Raw genomic sequence first — 19,509 nt, 5'->3', positions numbered from 1 at the left:
ACTTCCAGCCCAAACCCCCCCATCCATTCCATGAACGTCGTCGAAAGTGCAGCCTGGGACCGCTCGCCAGCCCCTTGTAGTGCCCCTCCGCCAAACCCGATTGCCCGCCCCGGTGTGTCCCCTTGCAGCAGCCGCTATGCTGAGTTGCACTTGAAGTGGCTAAGACAGCAGTAGGTCCATCTCGGAGTGGATGGAGCCTGCTAAAATCGTTTTGCTGTGCCCTGGTCTCGATGGGACGGAGCTTCAGTCTCGGTAGTTACGAGGAAATCTAAATGTGTTCCCCCATCTGTGTTCCAGAACTTTCAACCCAGCTGATTATGCGGAGCCAGCCGGGACAGAGCAGAACTACGGGAATAGCAACAACACGTGGAACAGCACTGGCAGCTTTGAGCCAGACGATGGGACAAGTGAGTGACTCCATGCTTCTGTCCTGTTACCCTGCTGCTTAGATCTAACCTGGATTTCCCACCAGTCCCCTTCAGCCTCCCGGATAAAACAGTGAGGGGATGTTGTGGATTTGGGGCAGGACTTCAGTGACCTGCCGCTCTTGTTGCGAGTGTCCATTTTGTGTGTTGGGTTTCCTGGTAAGTTTCGCTGCTCTCCACTTGGAGGTTCACACTGGAAGTGTGACAGCTGCACAGTCAGACCTGGCGCGCTCGCAGTGCCCTGCTCTGAGCTGGGGAAGGCGCTCCCTGAAGGCACTGGCCGCTCGACTCTGAGGACGGCTTTCTGGCGCAGGGGCTGTCTCGGCTCAGAGGACGTTGTGTAAACGCGGTTGTGGAGCAGCCTCCTGCGCCAGCCTTGGAGTTCACGTGCCGGCTTTCTCTGTGGAGAGCGCTCTGCGTCCTGCCCCAGATTGTTTGCCACGTGAGATCTTGGGACAGAAAGGAGTGTGTACCCATGGCCTCCTTTTCTGCCAGGAGTTCCTCTTCTCTCGCTCTGTGGAGATGGGGTGCTGGCTGTTTCGTTACACTCGGGGGGTGGCTTGTGAGATTCCAGTAGATGCAAGTTCTGCGCTGATATACCTGGACAGTGTCTCACGGGACACCTCTAATTAAAGCTGTCCTGGAGATCTCTGTTGAGAGGGGAGGTTTTCTTGGGGAGCAGTATCTGTACCACAGAGGGCTCAGAGCTTCTGTGCTGCTCACTTCTCTCCCCGGAGAGCTCAGCGCTTCGGTTAGAAGAAGCTGCTGCCACCAGAATTTTAAAACAGACGAATCTGACACTGTCCCTTTTGTCTGCCTGCCTCAGCCGTGACGGTTCAGTTTGTCTCCTTCCAAAGTGCCAGCTGAAGGCCCTTGTTAGTCTCCGCTGAGTCTGCGTAAGGAGGAGGTTAAGATAGCAATAATACTGCATTTAGCCATCTAGCCGATGCATATTTCTGTCTCCCTCTCCAAGCCGTTGCCCACTAAAATGGATTATTGCCCCTTCCAAGTGCAGCTCTAATTGTGTTCCTCTCCAGAAGACCGGACTAGCCTTGTTCAAAATCACTTCTTTGGTCACCGCTTTTCAGCAGATTGCACCTTGTAGCGGTGGGTCTGAGCCCGGGTAGCTGTTCAGTCTGGACTGTCGGGCTGGATGAGGACCCATGCTTTTGGGGTGCAGGGCTGTCTTTGTTTACAAGGGTAAAAGAAGTGGCTAGAAATGTACCACTTCATATTAAGGATGTGCATGGTTAGTCAGTAAGCGTCACCCTAGCTGGGCGAGGCTTACTGGTTCCAGTTAACTAGTAAAGGCTGGAGAAGCTTGCCACCACTGCAGGCAGGGACCTGCTCCAGCCCCTGTCCGATCCGAGGCGGGCCCAGCCCGAATGGCACGCTGCAGGCAGGGGCTGTTCCAGCTGGCCGGAGCTGCCCCTCTCCGTGGCGGGGGGAGGAGGGGGAGCCGCTCCTTCCCAGCAGCCTCCCCCTGTAATCGGTTAGCTGGAAAGGTTCATACCTTCTTTTCCAAGTAGATTCTCGTGTGCGTGTGGACTCCAGCCAGTGTGCTTGGGTCTATAATAACGGGGTGGGGAAGCAGCGGTGCCTTACTCCCCGTGGAAGACTCCGGGTTTGCGTCTGTGCTGTAACGCGTCCATAGTGTAGCTTCATGCCGAACCCGGTACCGACACGTTCATGCATGATCATTTTATGTTTCCATTTTAGCAGCCTTGAGCATCTCTTCAGTTGTAACAATATCCACAGGTACCATGTGGCTGGCGGACGTGGGGGCAATGAAACTTGTGCTCAAGCCCCAATTTCACTGGTTGTTTTTCTTTTTTTCTTTTTTGTTTCAGGACTTGATTTCATTGGGGGTGAGGGCTCAAATTATCCCCGAAAATTTGACACTGCTCCTGGTATGATACATCCAGGCGCATTGACTGCCCCGGATACCTTTACTTTCTAGCTTACTTTAAACACTGAACTATCTGTGGATATGTCATTCTTCTCGCGCTTACTTTGTTCATTGTGATGAATAGTTGATGTTCGTTCTGCCTGTGCTGTTACTAATGCTGATGCCTTAGAAGGAAATCGGGGAGGGCTGTGTCTAAAAGCACATGGATTGTGTAAATTTCAGGTTCATCCACTGCTTGTCTGCACCCACAGCACCACCACCTGGATGGCCCTGACAACACCCCATCCTACCCACCTGGAGGAGGTGCAAGGCAGCTCCTGTCTCTCTCTCATGCAGACAGTTGTGCGTTGGCTTGCTCCTGGTTCCGCATGGATCCCCGAGTCCTCAGCTCAGGGATTGCTCCTGGCCTCCAGGATAGCCCTGCTAGGGGTTCTGAATGCTGCCTGCTAATTGTCGCTCCCACGTACGACCGCTTCTTGCGAAGCATCAAATGGCCGTTCTTTGGCCTGCCTCCAGTGTGCAGTTTCTCTGCTTCCTGGGTGCAGATCTGAGATTCCCTGCATGCTCGGCACCACCGAGATGTAGGGCCGTGTCCCTCGGCTTTTTGCCTTGGGGACCTTTTCCCATTCTGCACTTTAAGACCTGGAGGGGCCATTAGATCTAGTCTGAGCTCAAGGATTTCCCGCCCCATGGCTTGCTGGGCTAAAGCCTGTCGTCCCCTCACACTCCGAGACCCCCAAGAGACAGACCCCCGTGCTGTCCCGTGGTCAGTAAGTCCCTGGGGAAAGCTGGGCCTTTGAAGTCACAGCCTGTGTTTTCTGGCTAAGGCTCCTTTGTGAGTTAGGACACAGGATTTCCACTGCCTGCTTCTGCTGGCCTTCAAGATCTCCCTGTTCTAGCCCGAGATGAAGCCTGCATGCCCCTTTTGTCTTCAGTTTCCTGTTCCTTTATGGCTAGCGTACAGTTCTGAGCGGAGATCGCCCACAGGCCTTGGGAGCAGTGGGAGCCCAAGCTGCTAGCTGCCAGAGTTGTGCCGTCCAGCGTTGCACCCGGATGTATGTCCAGGACCTGGAGCTGCTCGAGCCCGGTCGCTCCTCTCTGAACTAGGCCAGTTATGGGATCAGCAGACTCGGGGATCCCTGTCCTCAGATGTAGGGCAGATACATCAGGGCCCCAGGCTGTGTGGAGAAGGTGCCAGCTGCCGTTCCAGGGCAGGCTCTGGGCCTGGGTCATCCGGCCATTGCATCTGGCATCTCTGCTGCCTTGGGAATGGGCAGTACCGTTCCTCTGGGGGAGAGGAGTAGCTGCCCGGGCAGAGGGAGGGCAGGCAGTCTCCTGCCTTTTGAATAGGGTAGTGGGCACAGTCTCAGTGCTGGAGATGGCCTCGCTCTGCCAGGCCTCCACGGGCTGTTTGATTCCCCTTCAGCAAGGTAGCTGTACAGTCTGCTGGTTAAGAAGCCATCGCTTTGCAATGAGCTAGAAAGCCGCTCTCTGCATCCCCTTCTCCTTCCCTCTCCAGGCACGAGAGGGCTGCGCTGGGCGTCTGCCTCCTGCAGCCTGCTAGAGGAGCTCTGTAAACTGGAGAGTGTAGCTCAACCCCCCGGCCCTTCTGCTCTCCCTCGTATTCCCAAAGCTGATCGGAGCAGGGGAAATGAACAGGGGCCCCGGGCTGAGTCGCTCAGCACAGACTGTTTCCTGCTTCTGCCCATTGCAGTTGGGTCGAGATACCGAGGCCTGCCACTTCCTCTGCCTGGGTAGGAAGCTGGGCATATGAGGGGTCTCTAGTCCCTGGAGGTCTGGAACAGAGCCTTCCCGCTGCTGCTGAGGGAGGAAAAAAGCAGAGCAGTGGCAAGCGGCCGATAACCCTTCCCCACCCCCAGAAGGGTAGCCTCTGTTCTTCCCTGCCTCTGTGATGTCATCTGGGGGTTAAAGGGGCGTTCCCCACGTGCAGGCTGTCCAGAGGCTGCCAGGCTCAAGGGGTTACGCTGTAGTAATGGGTTGATCCTAAATCGAATGAAATACGTAGGGGTTTGAATAGGCTCAGCTTGCCAGAAAAGCACTAGGCTCTGCTAAGGGCTTCCTTGGTGCTCTCAGGCAGCTGCAGGTCTGGAATGGTGGGAGACTTTTCCCGTCTTGGCCTGACACCGATAGGCTGTCTGGGAATTCCCCTCTCCACGTTCCCCAAATCTGGGAAGGTTCTGACTAGCCTCTAAGAACAGGAGGCCAAAATATTCCACTTCTGCATGTTCGGGAAAGCTTGTCAGCTGACGAAGGTGGTGTTGTTATGGGCAGGACTCCTGTCCGTGTCAGTGTCTCTAGAATTAACCCTGTCGGCAGTGTGGCTTTGTTTGTTTGAGTTCATCTGGTTTGTATGGGGAAAATGATCTGCTGCAAAGGGGCAGGTTGCTTTTTGGGCCCTGATTTTCTGAGGTGAAATCCCCCCCCCTCCTGCCCCCCAGGCCTACCATTGAGTTTCTAGTGCACTCGGAAGTGAGCATGCTACCCCAAAGTGCTCAGTTCCAACTGAGAGGAAGGGGAGACAAGGGACTCCGAACTGGCAGTCAAGTTAAACGCATTTCGGAACCTGTAAATTTCCACAAATCAAACCTCAGCCCGTTGAAACCCACATGACGGTCTTTTCACTGCAGCGTTTTATCTGTTCGCCTTTTGCCTTGCTCTGAAATTGGACAAGGAAAATTCAGGAATTGCTTGCCGGTTCCTCGGAGATCTCGCTTTCGGGGTGTCCTGCACTAGGGCAACGTGCCCTGTGCTGGATTTCAAACACTGCAGGGAAACATTCTCACTGAGACAAACCCAGGCAAACGTTTCAGTCCTGAGACTTGGGCATGAACTTGCTCTGACAGTGTCCCTTTAAGAAAACCCATCCAATTGATAGGGGTGTGGGGAGGCCCCCAAGAGAGCTGGACTGGCATTGCCTCCATCTGGAGGTGGTGCTTCGGTCTCTGCTGGTTGCGGGTGCAGCTACTGCAAGGAGAGGGGAAAGCAGGAAAACTGATGGCTCTGAACCAAGGGGCTGGGGAGAACCCAGGGAGCCCCCCGCTAAGCCCTGCCTCCTGAGTTTCTGCTTCGGTGTTGGGTGTGCTGTGCACAGCCGTTCTTAGCCTCTCGCCTGTGCCGGGTTGGTGGGTAAGAACTCGCCCAGCTGCCTGCTATGCCTCCAACCACTATCCTGGCTTTGGTAAGAAACAGGGCTCAGACAACCAGGCAACGTCCCAAACTCTTGCTTTCCTTGTAGGTGCGTGGCGGACAGCGACGGAGGAGTGGGGCACAGAGGACTGGAATGAAGATGTAGGTACTCTCAATCCCCTCCCTATGCTAGAAGGGACCCAAAACCTGCTAGCTGAGGCCTGTAGGAATAGCCCCAAGCAGGCGCCTTGTTCCAGGAACTGCACTGCATGACTCAGGTGGATTGTCGTGACCCAGCTCGGGGGCAAGTCAACCCTGCGAGTTTGCAGCTTGGAAAGCTGGGGCCCTGTGACTCCGTACTAGCTGGGCTGGGGAGGGAGTCGGCACAGGACGGGAAACGCCTTCCCCTGTCTTCTTTGCCACGGTTGTACTTTTCAGTGCCTGTTTCCAGGAGCTCTGAGCGTGTTATTCGTGTTCTTGTGGCTTGTTTCATTTTCATCTCGCTGCTTTCTCCGTGTTCCCGCATCCAATTCCGCTGCTTTGGAAAAGAGCCTGGCCTTCACTTCTGAAGTGCTCCAGCGTGGGCCCTGATCCAGCTGCCATTTGAGTCAAGGGAGTTTGGCTGTCCCCTTACATGGCTGCAGGGCCGAGTGCTGCTTGGTCCGCCTTTTCACTTCTCTCAGCCGGCGTTGGCAGCAGAGGAAAAGGCATTCCTCCTCCAAGCACTGTGCCAAGGAGGCGGTGGCGCTGGGTGTCGGAGCTGCGCCGTGTCTGGGCCCTGGGGCGCTCTGCTCGAAGGCAGGGCAGACACCCTTCCGTGTGTCGCAGGGAGGCCCTTGGCGCCCAAAGCAAGCATGCTGGCTTGGGATGATTTTCCATCACTCTTGCCGTTACTCACCCCGTGCGTGTCTCTGGGATAGAGGCTGTTTGTATACAGTGTGGCCCGCTGTGAACGGGGGGGGGCTCTAAAACATCCTATTCATCCCTGCATCCTGGGCAGAGACGCTCCCGGGCCCGTGGAGAGCCGAGTGCCCCTTGGGTGGCAGCCCCGCTCAACAGAGCGCTTCAGGGTCTCTGACCTGAGCGACAGGCAAGCCCGTGTTAGGTGTTTGGCTGACTGCCTCCCTTAGCGGGTCTCATGGCAGAGCCCTAGCTGCGCCGTGGCTCCTTGGCCCAGGAGCCAGAGGTGCCCTCCGCTGTGGGATCCGAGGCTCACCTGTCAAGCGAGGGCTGAAGTTTCTGCTCAGTTGACTCCCCTCTCTGACCTTGCTCCTCCTTGTCGGCATGGATTTCAGGGGAGCGCTGCGGTTCATGCGTGTCCCTTGCCCGTTTCCCGGTGGATTTTCACTCCGTAGCTCCCGGCCGCTCATCTGGGTTGAGGGGCTGGCAGGACTGTGTGGAAATGCTTTCTAGGCATGGCAGAAGGCTGGCGAGTCGCTGAGGGTGGCAAACCCAAGGGCTGGCCCTTTCTGATCATGTTTGCAGCACTAATGCCACTCGCTGATTCTCGCAGGGCGCCACCAGCTCATTGTCCTGCAGATCCCTTCTGCCCAGCCTCAGTTGCTTTGGAAATACCTGTGTTCAGAGCCCTACGCCTGGTTCTAATACGCGGGTTGTCTCCCTCTTCTGTCTTGCAGCTTTCGGAGACCAAGATCTTCACTGCCTCCAATGTGTCTTCAGTGCCTCTGCCGGCAGAGACTGTGACAATCACAGCTGGACAGAGGTGACAACTTAGTAGCAGTGCTCTGGCAGGAGGGTAGCGTGGGGGCAGGGCGTAGAACCGCAGGGGTCACCTGGTCTGCCTCCCTGCCAGGCTGCAGGATTGCTTGGGTCTAAACCACCCAAGGCAGCTGGCGAGCCACTTGGACAAAATTCTGCCCTTCTGCATAAGTTCCCATGGGGCTGAGCGGTCGGAGCTCAGGTTTGGAGCCCAGGAATTCTTCCCAAGTTCTGTGACGGTCTCTGTCACAGGCTTGTTGTCATTGCCCTTTGTAGACCAGCTCTGGGGGTTTCAGAGCAGACTAAGGGATTTAGGCGCATCTCTTGATTTAGTGAAATGACCCTGGACTGACTCGAAAGTCTCAGCCAAGCTGCTTAACTACTTCACCGGAGGGTGGGAGGGCTAGGTACGTCTGAGAGCAGCCTGGGCTCCAAAGGGTGCTGTACGCACTCAGATCTTTCCCTAGAGCTTGGATTTGTTCTTGCCGCCAGGTGGTTGAGCTTGATGTGAGGTGGGAGGGGAAGCGGTTCACATGGCACTTGTTGGTCCCAGGAAAACACCCATCAATGGCCTGTCCGTTTATTAGTCAGTGTCACCGTCCTTGTGTACCGCTGTAACCCGGGGTTACCAAGCACAGCCCTTGGTCTCCACCATTACGTGGGTTGCCAGACTGAGTAGGTTGGAGGGTACGAGCCCCCTTCCTCAGCCTAGCGGGGCCGTGCGCCTCGCCCGGGCGCCCCTGCGGAAGCGTTGCTCTACGTCTGCTTTTCCTCTTTGGCTGCCTGTCGTGGGTGCAGGTGGCGGCTCCTGTCACTCGGCCCTTGGAGGTGGCTAGAGGCAGGTGCTGCCGGGAGTGTGGTGTGGATCCCCCTAGGTCACAGGGCAGGACTCCAGAGACGGCTCAGCTCCCGGTAACCCCGCTGGTTTCCTTTGTCCCCGTCTCCCAGAATTGACCTTGCCGTGCTGTTAGGAAAGACGCCCTCCTCTCTGGAGAACGAGTCGTCCACCCTGGATTCCACCCAGGCCCCTTCTCTGGCCCAGCCACTGGTGTTCAGCAATTCCAAGCAGCCAGCGCTCCCCCAGCCTGCGTCCGGTAACGCCTTCCCTCATCACAGCATGGTAAGGAGCCCAGCTGCCGTCTGTGGCCCCCCCTTTGAGCAATGTGGGAGGGACCGGCTGGGTGCCACCCTCTAGCTGAGGATCCCCAAGCTGGGTGACTTGCCGGCTTGTTCCCCGGGCACAGTGAGTTGGGGGACCACGCAGGGCAGCCTCCCTGCTGGAGCGCTGTGCTGGGCAGCTAGGCCTTGCCGGGTGGCTCTGGAAGCGTCTGAGCAGGTTTCTCCCTCTCCCAGAGGTGACTTCCCCGAGGACCGAGCCTGGTTTCAATGTGCCTGTTCCCTAGGGTAGGCGCGTGCAGCCTCTGCCCCACGTGTCCCTGCCTCTTGGGCGTCGCTGTGCCGTGTGGGCTCTTGGCTTGCCGGCTGCCCGGCCCCCTCCACCTGGTGTGTGCTGGGGCCCGGCAAAGAGCGAAGGGAATTGTTGGAACGGTCTCGGAGGGGTGCCTGGAGCTGGGCAGCTGCTGCTTGTCACCGGGGCAGACAGTTCGGTGACACTGGGTGCCATTTCCCACGTGGCTCGGGAGCAGGAGTTCTTGCAAAGCCAGCGGTGCCCTTTATCGGAGAGCTCAGCTGTGCTGCGTCCGCTCCCTGACACCTGGCTGTCGGCATGCGAGGGGCCTGCAGTGTTCACGCCTGTGCAGGGCGAGCTGCGACCAGACAGCGCCCCAGTACCTCCTGTCACGGACTGGGGGAGCCACTGGGCCCTGACCCCGTCTGCAGCCGGCAGGTAGAACAGGAGGTTTCTTGGTTCTCAGGGACATGATGTAGCACAGCCTTGTTGCTCCTGGTTCCTGTATAATCAGTCTTGGGGACAGTGGGGCCCAGAGCCAAGGCTCTAGCCCCCTGCCTGGCCCCCCCAAACCAGCTAGGCTCCCCTCTTCCTGGGCCAGCCGAAAAACCACTCACCCCCAGCAGCTGGTCCCAACCCTCAAGGCAGCCCGCCCTTGGTGCTATCTGCCCTCCCTTGGTCCTCAGGACTTGAACGTACTTCCACGGTGAGTCCCCCTCCTCATCCAGACAGTGCTGCAGTGCCCAGGGAAACTGAGGCACACACAGAGTTACTCCAGGACAGTAGAATCACGCACAGCACAGCAAGGCAGACAGTGTGAATACAGGGACTGCAAGAGCGAGCACGTCCCCACTCCCTCTCACCTCCCCTGGAAGCCACGCCTGGGTCCGAGGCAGGCACTCTGCTCTCTGGTGGCCTAGGGTGCCCTTGGCAGGGGGGCCGACTTTGCCTTTCCTTGTTCCGACCCCAGGTGAACATGCTGGGGAAGGGGTTTGGAGACGTGGGAGAGGCCAAAAGCAGCAGCACCACCGGCTCGCAGTTCCTGGAGCAGTTCAAGACGGCTCAGGCGCTGGCTCAGCTGGCGGCTCAGCACACCCAGCCTGGCGGGAGCAGCAGCCCCTCCTCCTGGGACATGGCCTCTCCGGCACAGTCCTCGGCTCTGGTGCAGTACGGTAAGGCAAGGCCACCGAGGCGTTTGTCAGGGCACGGAGGGTTCGCTGGGGGGCTTTGGGGGCTTGTTGCCTTTCAGTGAAGATCTCTGGGGACGTGAGTCTAATTGTCCTCTGGTTGGCGAGTGTAAATCCAGCTGGTTAAGGCGTGGGGGGCGGGCTCCTCGTCCCTTCTCCACTCGCAGCAGCCCAGGTGAGCCCATTGCTGGGCCAGGCCCTTGCCCTCTGCAGCCCAGCATCTGACAGACGCAGCGCTTGCGGCGAGCGGGGCCGGAGTCCGGGAGCTCTGTGGCGGGATGGCTTTCGGATCCACAGCCCCGTGTCCTTGGTCGGCTGCAGGGAGCTGGGCTGTGGATCTGATGGGGAAAACAGCCTCTCCTGGTGGTGCTGGTGCCAGAGGCTCTTCCTGGGCCTGGGGAATACCCCAAGGAGCGGCTCTGTCCTGCTCTTTGCCTGTCTGGCAGGCCCGGCGTGGCTGTGGTGGGGCTGTTCTTCCCTGCCTTCCTCTGGGGACATGGCCCTGGCTCTGTATGAGCCAGGAAACTCAGCCCTGGTCCGGCAGCAGCCGGTGTTGGCACCACCTGAGCGTGTCAGCCGAGGAGCTCGGAGGAGGGGCGGAGAGCAGGGCGCCAGCGAGCCGTGGCGCTGCAGAGTGTGGGGGGGGGGGGGTTACATGCTGGGCGGAGGCAGGCAGCTGCAGTCAGATTGCGGAGGGTGGGGGCGCAAAGCCGGGGGCACGGGTGAGAGGCCCGTGCTGCTGTTTGGTGAAGGCAGAGGAGCGAGGCTCACTCGATCTGCTCCCTTCTTCCCCTCAACCCTGGCGGGAGCCCGGGAAACTTGCCTGCAGACCTGGCAGGGGGAATGCTTGGGGGGTCAGGATGCTGGGCTGGGACTCAGTGCTCCAGAGGCTTTCCCAGCAGCGCCCTGACTCCTGGTGAATGGTGCCTCCCCCCGGCGCCCGTGTAGGAGCAGAGCGTGGGGGGACGGGGGCAGAGGGGCAGGTGAAAGGCTCTCGCGCGGGGCGAAGTCTGACTCGGTTTCCTGCCTGGGCTGGCCGGGCCTGCGTTAGTGGTCAGGGACAGCCCACGCTCACCCCCCCCCTTGTTTCACGTGGCAGATCTAAAGACCCCAACGGACTCCTCAGTTCACAGCCCCTTCACCAAGCGCCAGGCTTTCCCGCCAGCCTCAGCCATGATGGAAGTGTTCATGCAGGACAAGCAGCCTGTGGGCACAGCCTCTGCAACAGGACCACCTCCCCCCTCGTCCCCTCTGCCCGGCAAAAGCAACCCCCTTCCCCAGATGTCCCCGGGGTCGTCAGACAACCAGTCCTCCAGCCCGCAGCCCGTGCAGCAGAAGCTCAAGCAGCAGAAGAAGAAAACCTCCTTGACGTCCAAGGTATGGGATGGGTGGCAGCAGGGGCGTGCGGGGCTGCCTGGACTTGTAGCAGCCTCCCCATGTTGATGGCCGTAGAGCTGGACTTGGCTGCCCGGAGTCCGATTGGGCTCTTAGACGTCTGTGTTCTCGGCTGACCGGATTCGTATGGACGGTGGAATCCGGAGGGCCCAGAGCACCCCTAGGCCCTGGGGCAAGCGTGCTGGAAATTCCAGCAGGGTGAGGGCGGGTGTCATTGAAGTCAAATCTGGGGTCCGCCACCTCGGTGTCCGCCAGCCGCGTAGAGCCGCCGGTTCTGCTGCTCAGCTGACCCCAGGTCCCCGCTCCCCCCTTGCTTTGTGACGCCGACGTGCGGGGCCGGCCGAGGCCAGAGCCCTCCACAGGTCCAGTTTTCTCTGCCCTCCAGCGTCTGGTTTGTTAAAGCGGCTCTTCCTGCGGGCAGCCTGGCTCGGCTGCCTTGCAACGACGCGCCTCCCTTTGCAGATTCCTGCCCTCGCAGTGGAAATGCCTGGCTCAGCAGACATCTCAGGGCTAAACCTGCAGTTTGGGGCGTTACAATTTGGTTCGGAGCCTGTTCTCTCGGAGTACGAATCGACACCCACGACGAGCGCCTCTGTGAGCCAGGCTCAAAGCAGCCTCTACACCAGCACTGCGAGGTAAAGGCCTGGGGCCAGGGCCTGTGGGGGACAGGCAGGTAGCTGCTACGGGCAGCCGGGCCTCCCGCACTGTCTGGGTCTGTGGGCCTCTGATAGAGCCCCCCGATCTAACCCATGCAAGGTCATGCACAGAAACTGCTGAGGTTCTGGAGTCTCCTGTCCTCGCCTAGACTCGTGGGGCAGGAGTTTCCCGGGCGCCCCTAGATGCCAGAGTGCAGGCCTGCACTGTTGATCTTTGCCGGGAACCCCCTAGCTACTGCATACCAGTAGACCCTTTCTGGCTGGCCTCGTAGCCAAAAAGGGGGGACAGCGTATGCAACAGAAAGCACTTGAGTGGCCCGCGGACTCAGTCAGACAGGCCTACGGCTGATTGGCTCGCGGCGCTTGAACAAAGGAAAGGTGGGCAGGTTTCCTGCGGCCAGGGGGGAGCGGGGAATCCCCCCACACGTGCCTGGGGCCAGGGGGGAGCGGGGAATCCCCCCACACGTGCCTGGGTCCAGGGGGGAGCGGGGAATCCCCACACACGTGCCTGGGGCCAGTGGGGAGCGGGGAATCCCCCCACACGTGCCTGGGGCCAGGGGGGAGCGGGGAATCCCCACACACGTGCCTGGGGCCAGTGGGGAGCGGGGAATCCCCACACACGTGCCTGGGGCCAGGGGGACGGGCTGCGCGCGCTCGGCTCTTCCCGCTGCACGTACGGATTGCGGGGGCGTCCGTAGCAAGCCGGGAGAGAGCGGAGCCCGTATTTTCCGGGCACTGTGAGTGTGCCGTGTCGGGTTCAAGGGCCCTCCCATGCCGTCCTGCTGACCCCGCTCCAGCGCTAGCAAGTGTACCGAGCCTTTCTCGTGGCGCGGCAGCATTGCTGTGATGGAACGGCCAAGGGGGCGCTGTCCCTTCGTCCTGCCGCCGTGCTGGAGTTGTCTGGGGTGGATTGAGAGCCTGTGTGCCCCAGGAGCTGCAATGTAAGCAGTGATTCCAGCGACCCGCCCTGGTGAGGCTGGTGGCACAGTGGTTCACAAGTTCAGCTGACGTCCGGGTTCTGTGCCGCTCCGGCTCCGAGCCAGGTAGACCAGCGGCAAAGACCATTGAGGCGGGGCAGCTCGCCCTCCAGCCGCTGCCATGTGTCTCCGGTTTCTGTGCTTGCCAGTCTGGTTTCAGAGGCTTGTCCCCTCTCTCCTGATGGAGGACAGGGAGCTCTCAGCGTGTCGGAGGAACCTGCCTGTGCGTTGCCCACGCAGTTGTATATGGAGCATTCCATCCCCAAGCCCTGCAGGGCCCTTGGCCCAGAGATACTTCAGGAGCCAAGGGAGCGCCCCCCCCGTGGTGCGAACTCGTTTCGTTTCCTGGGGCGCTGTAAACTCCCCTTGAACCAGTGTGAACGGGGACAGGCTCGTGATTCTCACCGCACGGTGACTGGCCGAGGGTTATTTGATCAGGTGCAGCTGGTTAACCGCACAGTAAAAGCACCCTGCTTGGTTAATGATCAAACAGCAGAGGGTTTTAGTGCCATGTGCTGCTGCAGGCCGAGAGCCACTTGTGACTCGCAAGCCTTGCGCCGTGTCCTCGCAGCCGCCCCTCCGAGTTAGGCCGTCCTAGCTCCGTCGTACGGCTGGGAAGCAGCCCCGGCGCAGTGCAGTGACTTGGCCTGGGCCGTGCGGCCAGTCAGCAGCAGTCGGAGCTCAGGTGCTCCTGGTTCCCGGGCCAGTCCACAGCACCATAAGCCTCTTTCCGCGCGTGCCCTTCTGCCTGGTTTGCTCCGCGACCGTGCCTAGCCCCTGCAAGCAAAGGCTCAAGGCTGCCAGCCCAGCCAGGTGGCTTTGCAGAGACGACAAACTCCTTCCCTCCTTTCTGTGTAGTGAATCCTCATCGGCAATTTCGTCCAATCAAAGCCAGGAGTCTGGTTACCAGGGCAGCACGATACAGACAGCAACGTATACCTCCCAGAACAGCGCTCAGGGACCACTGTACGAACAGAGATCCACCCAGACCAGGCGATACCCAAACTCCATCTCCTCCTCGCCCCAGAAAGACCTGAGCCAAGCCAAGGTAGGGAGCTGGCCGTGCCTGCCTTCCGGGGCCAGCACCTCTGGAGGGCAGCTGTCATTGTGCAGCACAGGAAGGTTGTAAGAAATCCAAAAGCTGGTCGCGGGGCCCTGTGGATCCGAGCTGGCCAGTGTAGGGACCTGAGAGCTCAGCTTCGCTGGCTTGTTGCAGGAAAGCCACCCCCCACCTGAGCGAGGGCAGCTGCTCTGCAGGAGTGGGGCTAATGTCACCACAGAATGCGGCGGCCGACTGCAGCCTGGCCTTGCTCAGACCCAAGGGGGACTTTCAGTGGAGCGGTGAATGAGGGAGCCCCATGGTTCCCTGACTTCAGTGGAGCCTGCCTGCAAAACCTGCCACACGGCTAGTCGCTGTGTCGGTGGCTAGTGGTTGGGAATTGGAGCTTTGTTGTTAACGTTGCCCCCAGTGGGCCTTGCAGCTGCGTGTGGCACCTGGGTGCTGTTGTGGAGGGGGCATTTGGAGCTAGTTATTTCTGGGGAGGGAGAACGTGGGATTTCCTCTTTCCTTCATGTGGTTCCTAGTGCCCCCCCCCCCCCCCCCCAGCCAGGAGCTGTGCACATCTTCCTCTGGCGTCTGCCCTGCCACCCTTGGGCCGGCTGCTGGGCGGGGAATTGCTCAGCTCTCTTCTGTCCCTGGTGCTGCTGCCTGGGGAGTCTGTCCCTTTCCCTGCAGGCTTCTTGCAGTGGCCGTTTTGGGGGTGGGGTGGGCAGGGAAGTTCCTCAGGGACCCTTTGGTGTCCCCTCTCGTGGGATCTGACCCGTGTGCCGAGGGCCCCTCGCTGTTGGTCGTGCCAGGTGCCTGCCGAGGGCTCTGGTACCAAGGGTCCCGGTGCTGAGTTGTGGCCGACAGTGAACTTCCCTGGCGGCACGTGGAAAAGCGCAGCGTTCCCACGGCACCAGCTCAGCTGCTGGCCTTGCGACGGAAGGGAAGGGGTAAGGCTGGGGAGGTCGACTAGGCTGGTCTTATCAGTTAATCTTGTCGACTACTCGCATCTCCCCCCCCCCCCCCCCTGCCGGCTGCCTCTGAAGCAGGAGCCAGCTTCAAAGCCGGTTCCCCCCAGCACTGGCTCCGTGGTGCCACCTGCCCCCCATCCCCCCGCATGCTGCTGCCTCAGGGTGAGGGCAGGGGAGGCTGCCATGAAGCAGCCCTTGTCTTCAGGGGGTCCCAGCTTCCCACGGACAGTGGCTGCTCTGCATCTTCCGGGGCAGCCTCTGTCCCCATGGGCAGGGGCTGCTGCCACCCTGCGCTGCTGCCTCTGTATCCGAGGCGGCAGCAGGCCCGGGCGGGGAACTGGCTCCCTGTGCCTGATAGAGGCAGGAGCGTGGGGTGGCAAGGGGCTCCCCAGCAGTGGGGCCGGAGCGCACTGGCTGCTGGCCCTGTGCCGGGGCCTATCCAGCAGTCGGGCAGCGCCCTAGTTAAGGCTGAGAAGGGAGCTTGGTGCCAGAGGGGCTGGTATGTGCCCATGGATCCCAGAACTATGCAGCGGAAATGGTTCGATCCAGCCCGACCAAACTCTCCCCTTTTTTCCAGAATGGTTTCAGCTCTGTCCAGCCCACCCCATTGCAGCCTGCGCAGGCTGGTGAAGGTGAGCGCCAGCGGGCACCCGGGGGCGGGGTTGCTCTCACCCCACGTGCACTCGTGCTCCTTTTGGGGTTGTGCGCAGCAGCCTGGCCCAGAAAGCCGTCCCCTTGCTGGCCTGCTCTGCGCTGCTCCGAACACGTTCTGCCTCTGCCGTGTGTCGGGGCCACAGCCGTGAAGTGGGGCCCTCTCTTCCCAGCGCTGACTCTCGGCCCTTTTCCTAGATCTCGGCTCTGTTTAGTGGGATCAGGATCCCTGCTTCCGGCTTACAGTTGAGGGAAACTGAGGCACGGCTGTGCAGGGACTTGATCGTGGTCATGCAACATGTCCGCCTCAGAGCCAGAAATAATTCCCTGGTCTCCCCTCCCCTCGGCGGCGTCCCCCTCCCTCAGGGGCTCTTGGGAGCATGCAATTTGCTGGGCGACTGTGTTCAGGGGGCCCCTAAGCCCGGCTTCCATCCCTAGGTGCTCCAGGTCCTGTCGTGAAATCAGATTCTCCCTCTGCCCCCAATATCGCCCCCCTGAGCGACGCAGTATCCGCCTCGTCCCTGCTGACGACCGCCAGCCAGCACGTCTCGGCGCTGAGCAGCCTGAACCACAGCGAGGAGCTCCCCAGTACGACCACGGCCCAGCTCAGCAGGTGAGCCGGGGGTGAGCGGCTGGCGAAGCAGAGCGCCAGGCCCTGGGGAAGCCTGGGGGGAGGGGACCTTTGAGAGCACTTGCTGTCCAGGGGCTGATGCGTCCCCCTCCCTCTCCCAGAGGGCACCTCCAGGATCCCCTCGCTCATGCTGAGTGGTGGAGCGTCAGGCAAACTCGGCAAGAGAAGGGGCCTCTTCCCCTGCCGGGCCCAGGTGTGGGGAACCCTGGCCCCCCCCAAAGGAGGGTCCCTTGAGAGCAGTGTCCTGGGCGCTCTGTGCCTGGGATGCAGGCTGCGCTGGCTGGGCTGGACTTGGCTCCCAGTCCCGTTGCTCTCTCCGTTCTGGTTGTCTGGTCCTGGCAGCTGCCGCTTGCCGTGGAGGAAGGTAACGGAGCTGGGGCCGCCCTGGAGGGAGTGGAGCCCAGCGGCCCAGGCAGAGCTCTGCCCTTGGCTTGACGGCTTTTCCTCTCCTCCCACAGCACGTTACCCGCCCAGCAGAACAGCCTCTCCTCGTCGGCGTCCTCTGGGCGCACGTCGACGTCCACTCTTCTGGTGAGTCCCAGCGCCGCGCCCTGGGGCTGGGGGTGTGCCGTGCTCTGCGCCGGCCAGGCCCCGCGGCAGCGTCTCAGCCAGATGAGTGCGCCTGTTGCTCGGGCGCGCTGCGCCGGGTGGCAAGGAAGTGGCTGAGTGGGCTTGGCGCTCACGCGGGGGGTGTTTCAGTATATTCCATGCGTGTCTGTTACACACCCCCTCCCCGGTTCCAGGCAAGATGAGGTCCTGCCTGTCTGGCACGTGCCAGTGTCTGGCTCGCTGTAGCCATTCGGGGGGGGCTCTGCCACAGGGACCCGGAGTTGCAGCCAGGCGCGGTCAGACTGCGCTGTGGCTGGTCGAACTGCGGCTTCGCACTGCTGGAATACTGGCCCCCGTGCTGCTGATGCTCCAGCAGAATGGATTTGTCCCAGGCCACGCCATGCGCTCAGCCCCTGCTCCCAGCAGGTCTCCGTGCCCAGCGAAGGCTCCGGACGGCTTGCCTGGCCGCCTCACACGAGTGGCTGTGGCCGGAGCAGGGAAGTCCCTTTCTCCCGGTCTCACGGAGGGCTGCGGTGCTCGCTGTGCGCTGGGGAGGGCTCCAGGCTCGCTTAGGCGTTGGCTTCCTTGTGAAGTGTGGTGGCTTTCGGTAGCACCCCTTCCGGCCGACGGAGGCTTGTGTCCCAGGCTGAGTCGCGGGGGCCTTCGTGCTGGCTGTTGGCCCGACGGCTCCCCAGGCTGGAAATGCGCTGATGTACCTTAGCCAGGGTCACGCCTGAGTCTGAACAGGGGACAGGAACCTTTCAGAGCAGGGGATTCTCATCCCCTCCTTGTTCTTGTTCCCTCTCTGCCTGCTGGGGCGCTGGAACCGGCGCTGTCAGATGGGCCCTGGTGGCTGTGGAGCTGGTTTTGTTGGCCAGCTGGGGGTACGTTTGTCAGCCTGGGGGGGGGTGGAGCTGCTCCGTTGCTGTGCCGGGTTTCCCCAGCCACGTGTAGTTCTGGCTGCGGCCACGTGGTGCTTTTGGTCAGCTGGAGAGTTCAAAGCTGGGTCTCCCCCCCGCCTAGGTGGAGCCTGTCTGGCTGCTAACTCGCTCTCTCCCCCCTGCTTTAGCACACGAGCGTGGAGAGTGACGCAAGCCTCCATCCCTCTGCTAGCACTTTCTCCACCTCCTCCAGCACCGTCTCGGCCGCCCCGCCTGTGGTCAGCGTCTCCTCCAGCCTCAGCAGCGTCAGCAGCCTGGGCCTTAGCCTCAGCAGCAACTCCACAGTGACCGCCTCCACTCGCAGCTCTGTGGTGACCACGTCAGGTAGGCCCGGGGCGGGAGCAGGGGGCTGCTGGCGGCGGGGAGGCGTGGGAAGCGGAGCTGGTGGTGGCTTGTTTCACTGTGTGACGTGTTTTCCTCCTTCAGGAAAAGCCCCTCCCAACCTCCCTCCTGGAGTCCCCCCATTGTTGCCTAACCCGTACATCATGGCTCCAGGGCTGCTACACGCCTATCCGGTGAGTGGGGGCGCCGGCCGCAGGGGCGGCATGCTGGTAGATCCTTCCTAGCTTGCTCTAGCTGGAGGGGAGGGACCGAGCGTGCCAGAGGAATGCAGAGTTGGTACCAGATGCAATCGAGCAGACGCCCTGTTTGAGCTTGCAACACCAGACTCTTACAAAAGGCTAGTTGGGCTGCCTGGGACGCAGCCGGCTTGGAGGCCCCTCTGCTGTGCGGAGGCCCTGCGGGAGGGAGCAGTGGGCTGTGCAAACAGGAATGTTTTTCACCCACATGTGGAATAAATTGTGTGTGCACAGGGGTGTGGGCGGATGTGCACCCCCCATAGCAACACACGCTGCTGGCGGTGAGCGCTCGGCTAATCAGCTGGGCAGCATTGGAATCTCTTCTGGGAGGCTGCAAGAGCGCTCAGCTGCCAGGGAGCCCCGGTGTTCTCGGTGGAACGCTCAGAGCTGCTCACGCCGTGGTAGGGCGTTCGCAGATCCCTGCCCAGGGCAGAGCGAAGGGCCTTGCTTCCCAGCAGCACCTCTTGGTCGGGTCCCTGGGAGGGGAAGGCTGGAGCAGTGCCAGGGAGCTTGGCTGGCTTGGGAAGTGGGCAGCAGCGGGGCACAAACACTTACCCCGGAGCTGTCTCCCGAAGGGGCGCACTGATGGCACTGCCGGCGCGGGAGAATAGTCCCAGCAGCTGGGAACCAGGGTGCAGTGAGCCACAAATCTTAGCCGGGGTGCTCTGCTTTCCCATAGCAGCCCCCATTCTGTTGGGCCCCCTGCACCTGGCCAGCCCGGAGCCCAGGCCTAGCTGTACGATAGGTGTGTGTGAAACACTCGACAGCTTGTGTGTAAGTACGAACGGGACTGCCCCGGTACTGGATGAGGATTTCCAACAGCCACGTGTCTCAGCTGCAAGCTAGAGAGCTGAGCCAGTCCCCTCGCGGCCTCTCACTTTGCAGCCGCGGTTTCGTGTTGTGCAGGGAGCTGGTCTTTCCCCGGGGCCGGACAGCGCTCTGTTCTCCGGCTGGGCTGCTGGCCAGGCGCGGCCCCCGGCGCCATGTCCCTAACGCGGTCTCCTGCTCCCCTCTTAGCCGCAGGTGTACGGGTATGACGACTTGCAGATGCTGCAGACAAGATTCCCCTTGGTGAGTACCTCGACCGTGAGCTGTCGGGTGCGGGTCTGACCCTCGCCGTCGGCCTGCGTCTCCGGAGAGCCAGGACGTGCGGGCCAGGTGGCAGCGTTGGCCAACGGGCGTCGGTGTGTCCGTGGCGGCACCGTTCTCCGTGGTGCACGCTCATGCTCAGTGCTGCTCTCCCACATGTCCTCGGGCGCTTGGGACTTGGGAGCGGTGACGCTTCGGCTAGCAGCGGTGATGGGGGCGGGAGGGGTGGGA

General features: G+C 61.0%; 1 protein-coding gene across 12 annotated transcripts in view; it reads left to right on the top strand.

The window, feature by feature from the left end:
* Positions 1 to 19,509, top strand: part of UBAP2L (ubiquitin associated protein 2 like) — a 44,620-nt gene that overhangs the window by 12,990 nt on the left and 12,121 nt on the right. For 6 of the 12 annotated variants that reach the window (XM_075907564.1, XM_075907560.1, XM_075907558.1 and 3 more), the window contains exons 8-22: positions 298 to 407; positions 2,276 to 2,335; positions 5,591 to 5,643; positions 7,119 to 7,204; positions 8,149 to 8,320; positions 9,579 to 9,780; positions 10,895 to 11,172; positions 11,653 to 11,825; positions 13,682 to 13,871; positions 15,417 to 15,471; positions 15,929 to 16,103; positions 16,580 to 16,652; positions 17,740 to 17,935; positions 18,038 to 18,126; positions 19,207 to 19,260. In XM_075907564.1, the coding sequence (XP_075763679.1) occupies positions 298 to 407; positions 2,276 to 2,335; positions 5,591 to 5,643; positions 7,119 to 7,204; positions 8,149 to 8,320; positions 9,579 to 9,780; positions 10,895 to 11,172; positions 11,653 to 11,825; positions 13,682 to 13,871; positions 15,417 to 15,471; positions 15,929 to 16,103; positions 16,580 to 16,652; positions 17,740 to 17,935; positions 18,038 to 18,126; positions 19,207 to 19,260 (1,966 nt within the window). The other 6 variants (XM_075907567.1, XM_075907565.1, XM_075907566.1 and 3 more) reach the window with 3 other exon arrangements.

Source organism: Pelodiscus sinensis, chromosome 24, assembly GCF_049634645.1.
Source record: "Pelodiscus sinensis isolate JC-2024 chromosome 24, ASM4963464v1, whole genome shotgun sequence".
Lineage (NCBI taxonomy): Eukaryota > Metazoa > Chordata > Testudines > Trionychidae > Pelodiscus > Pelodiscus sinensis.
This window is presented reverse-complemented; position numbering and strand designations above follow the sequence as displayed.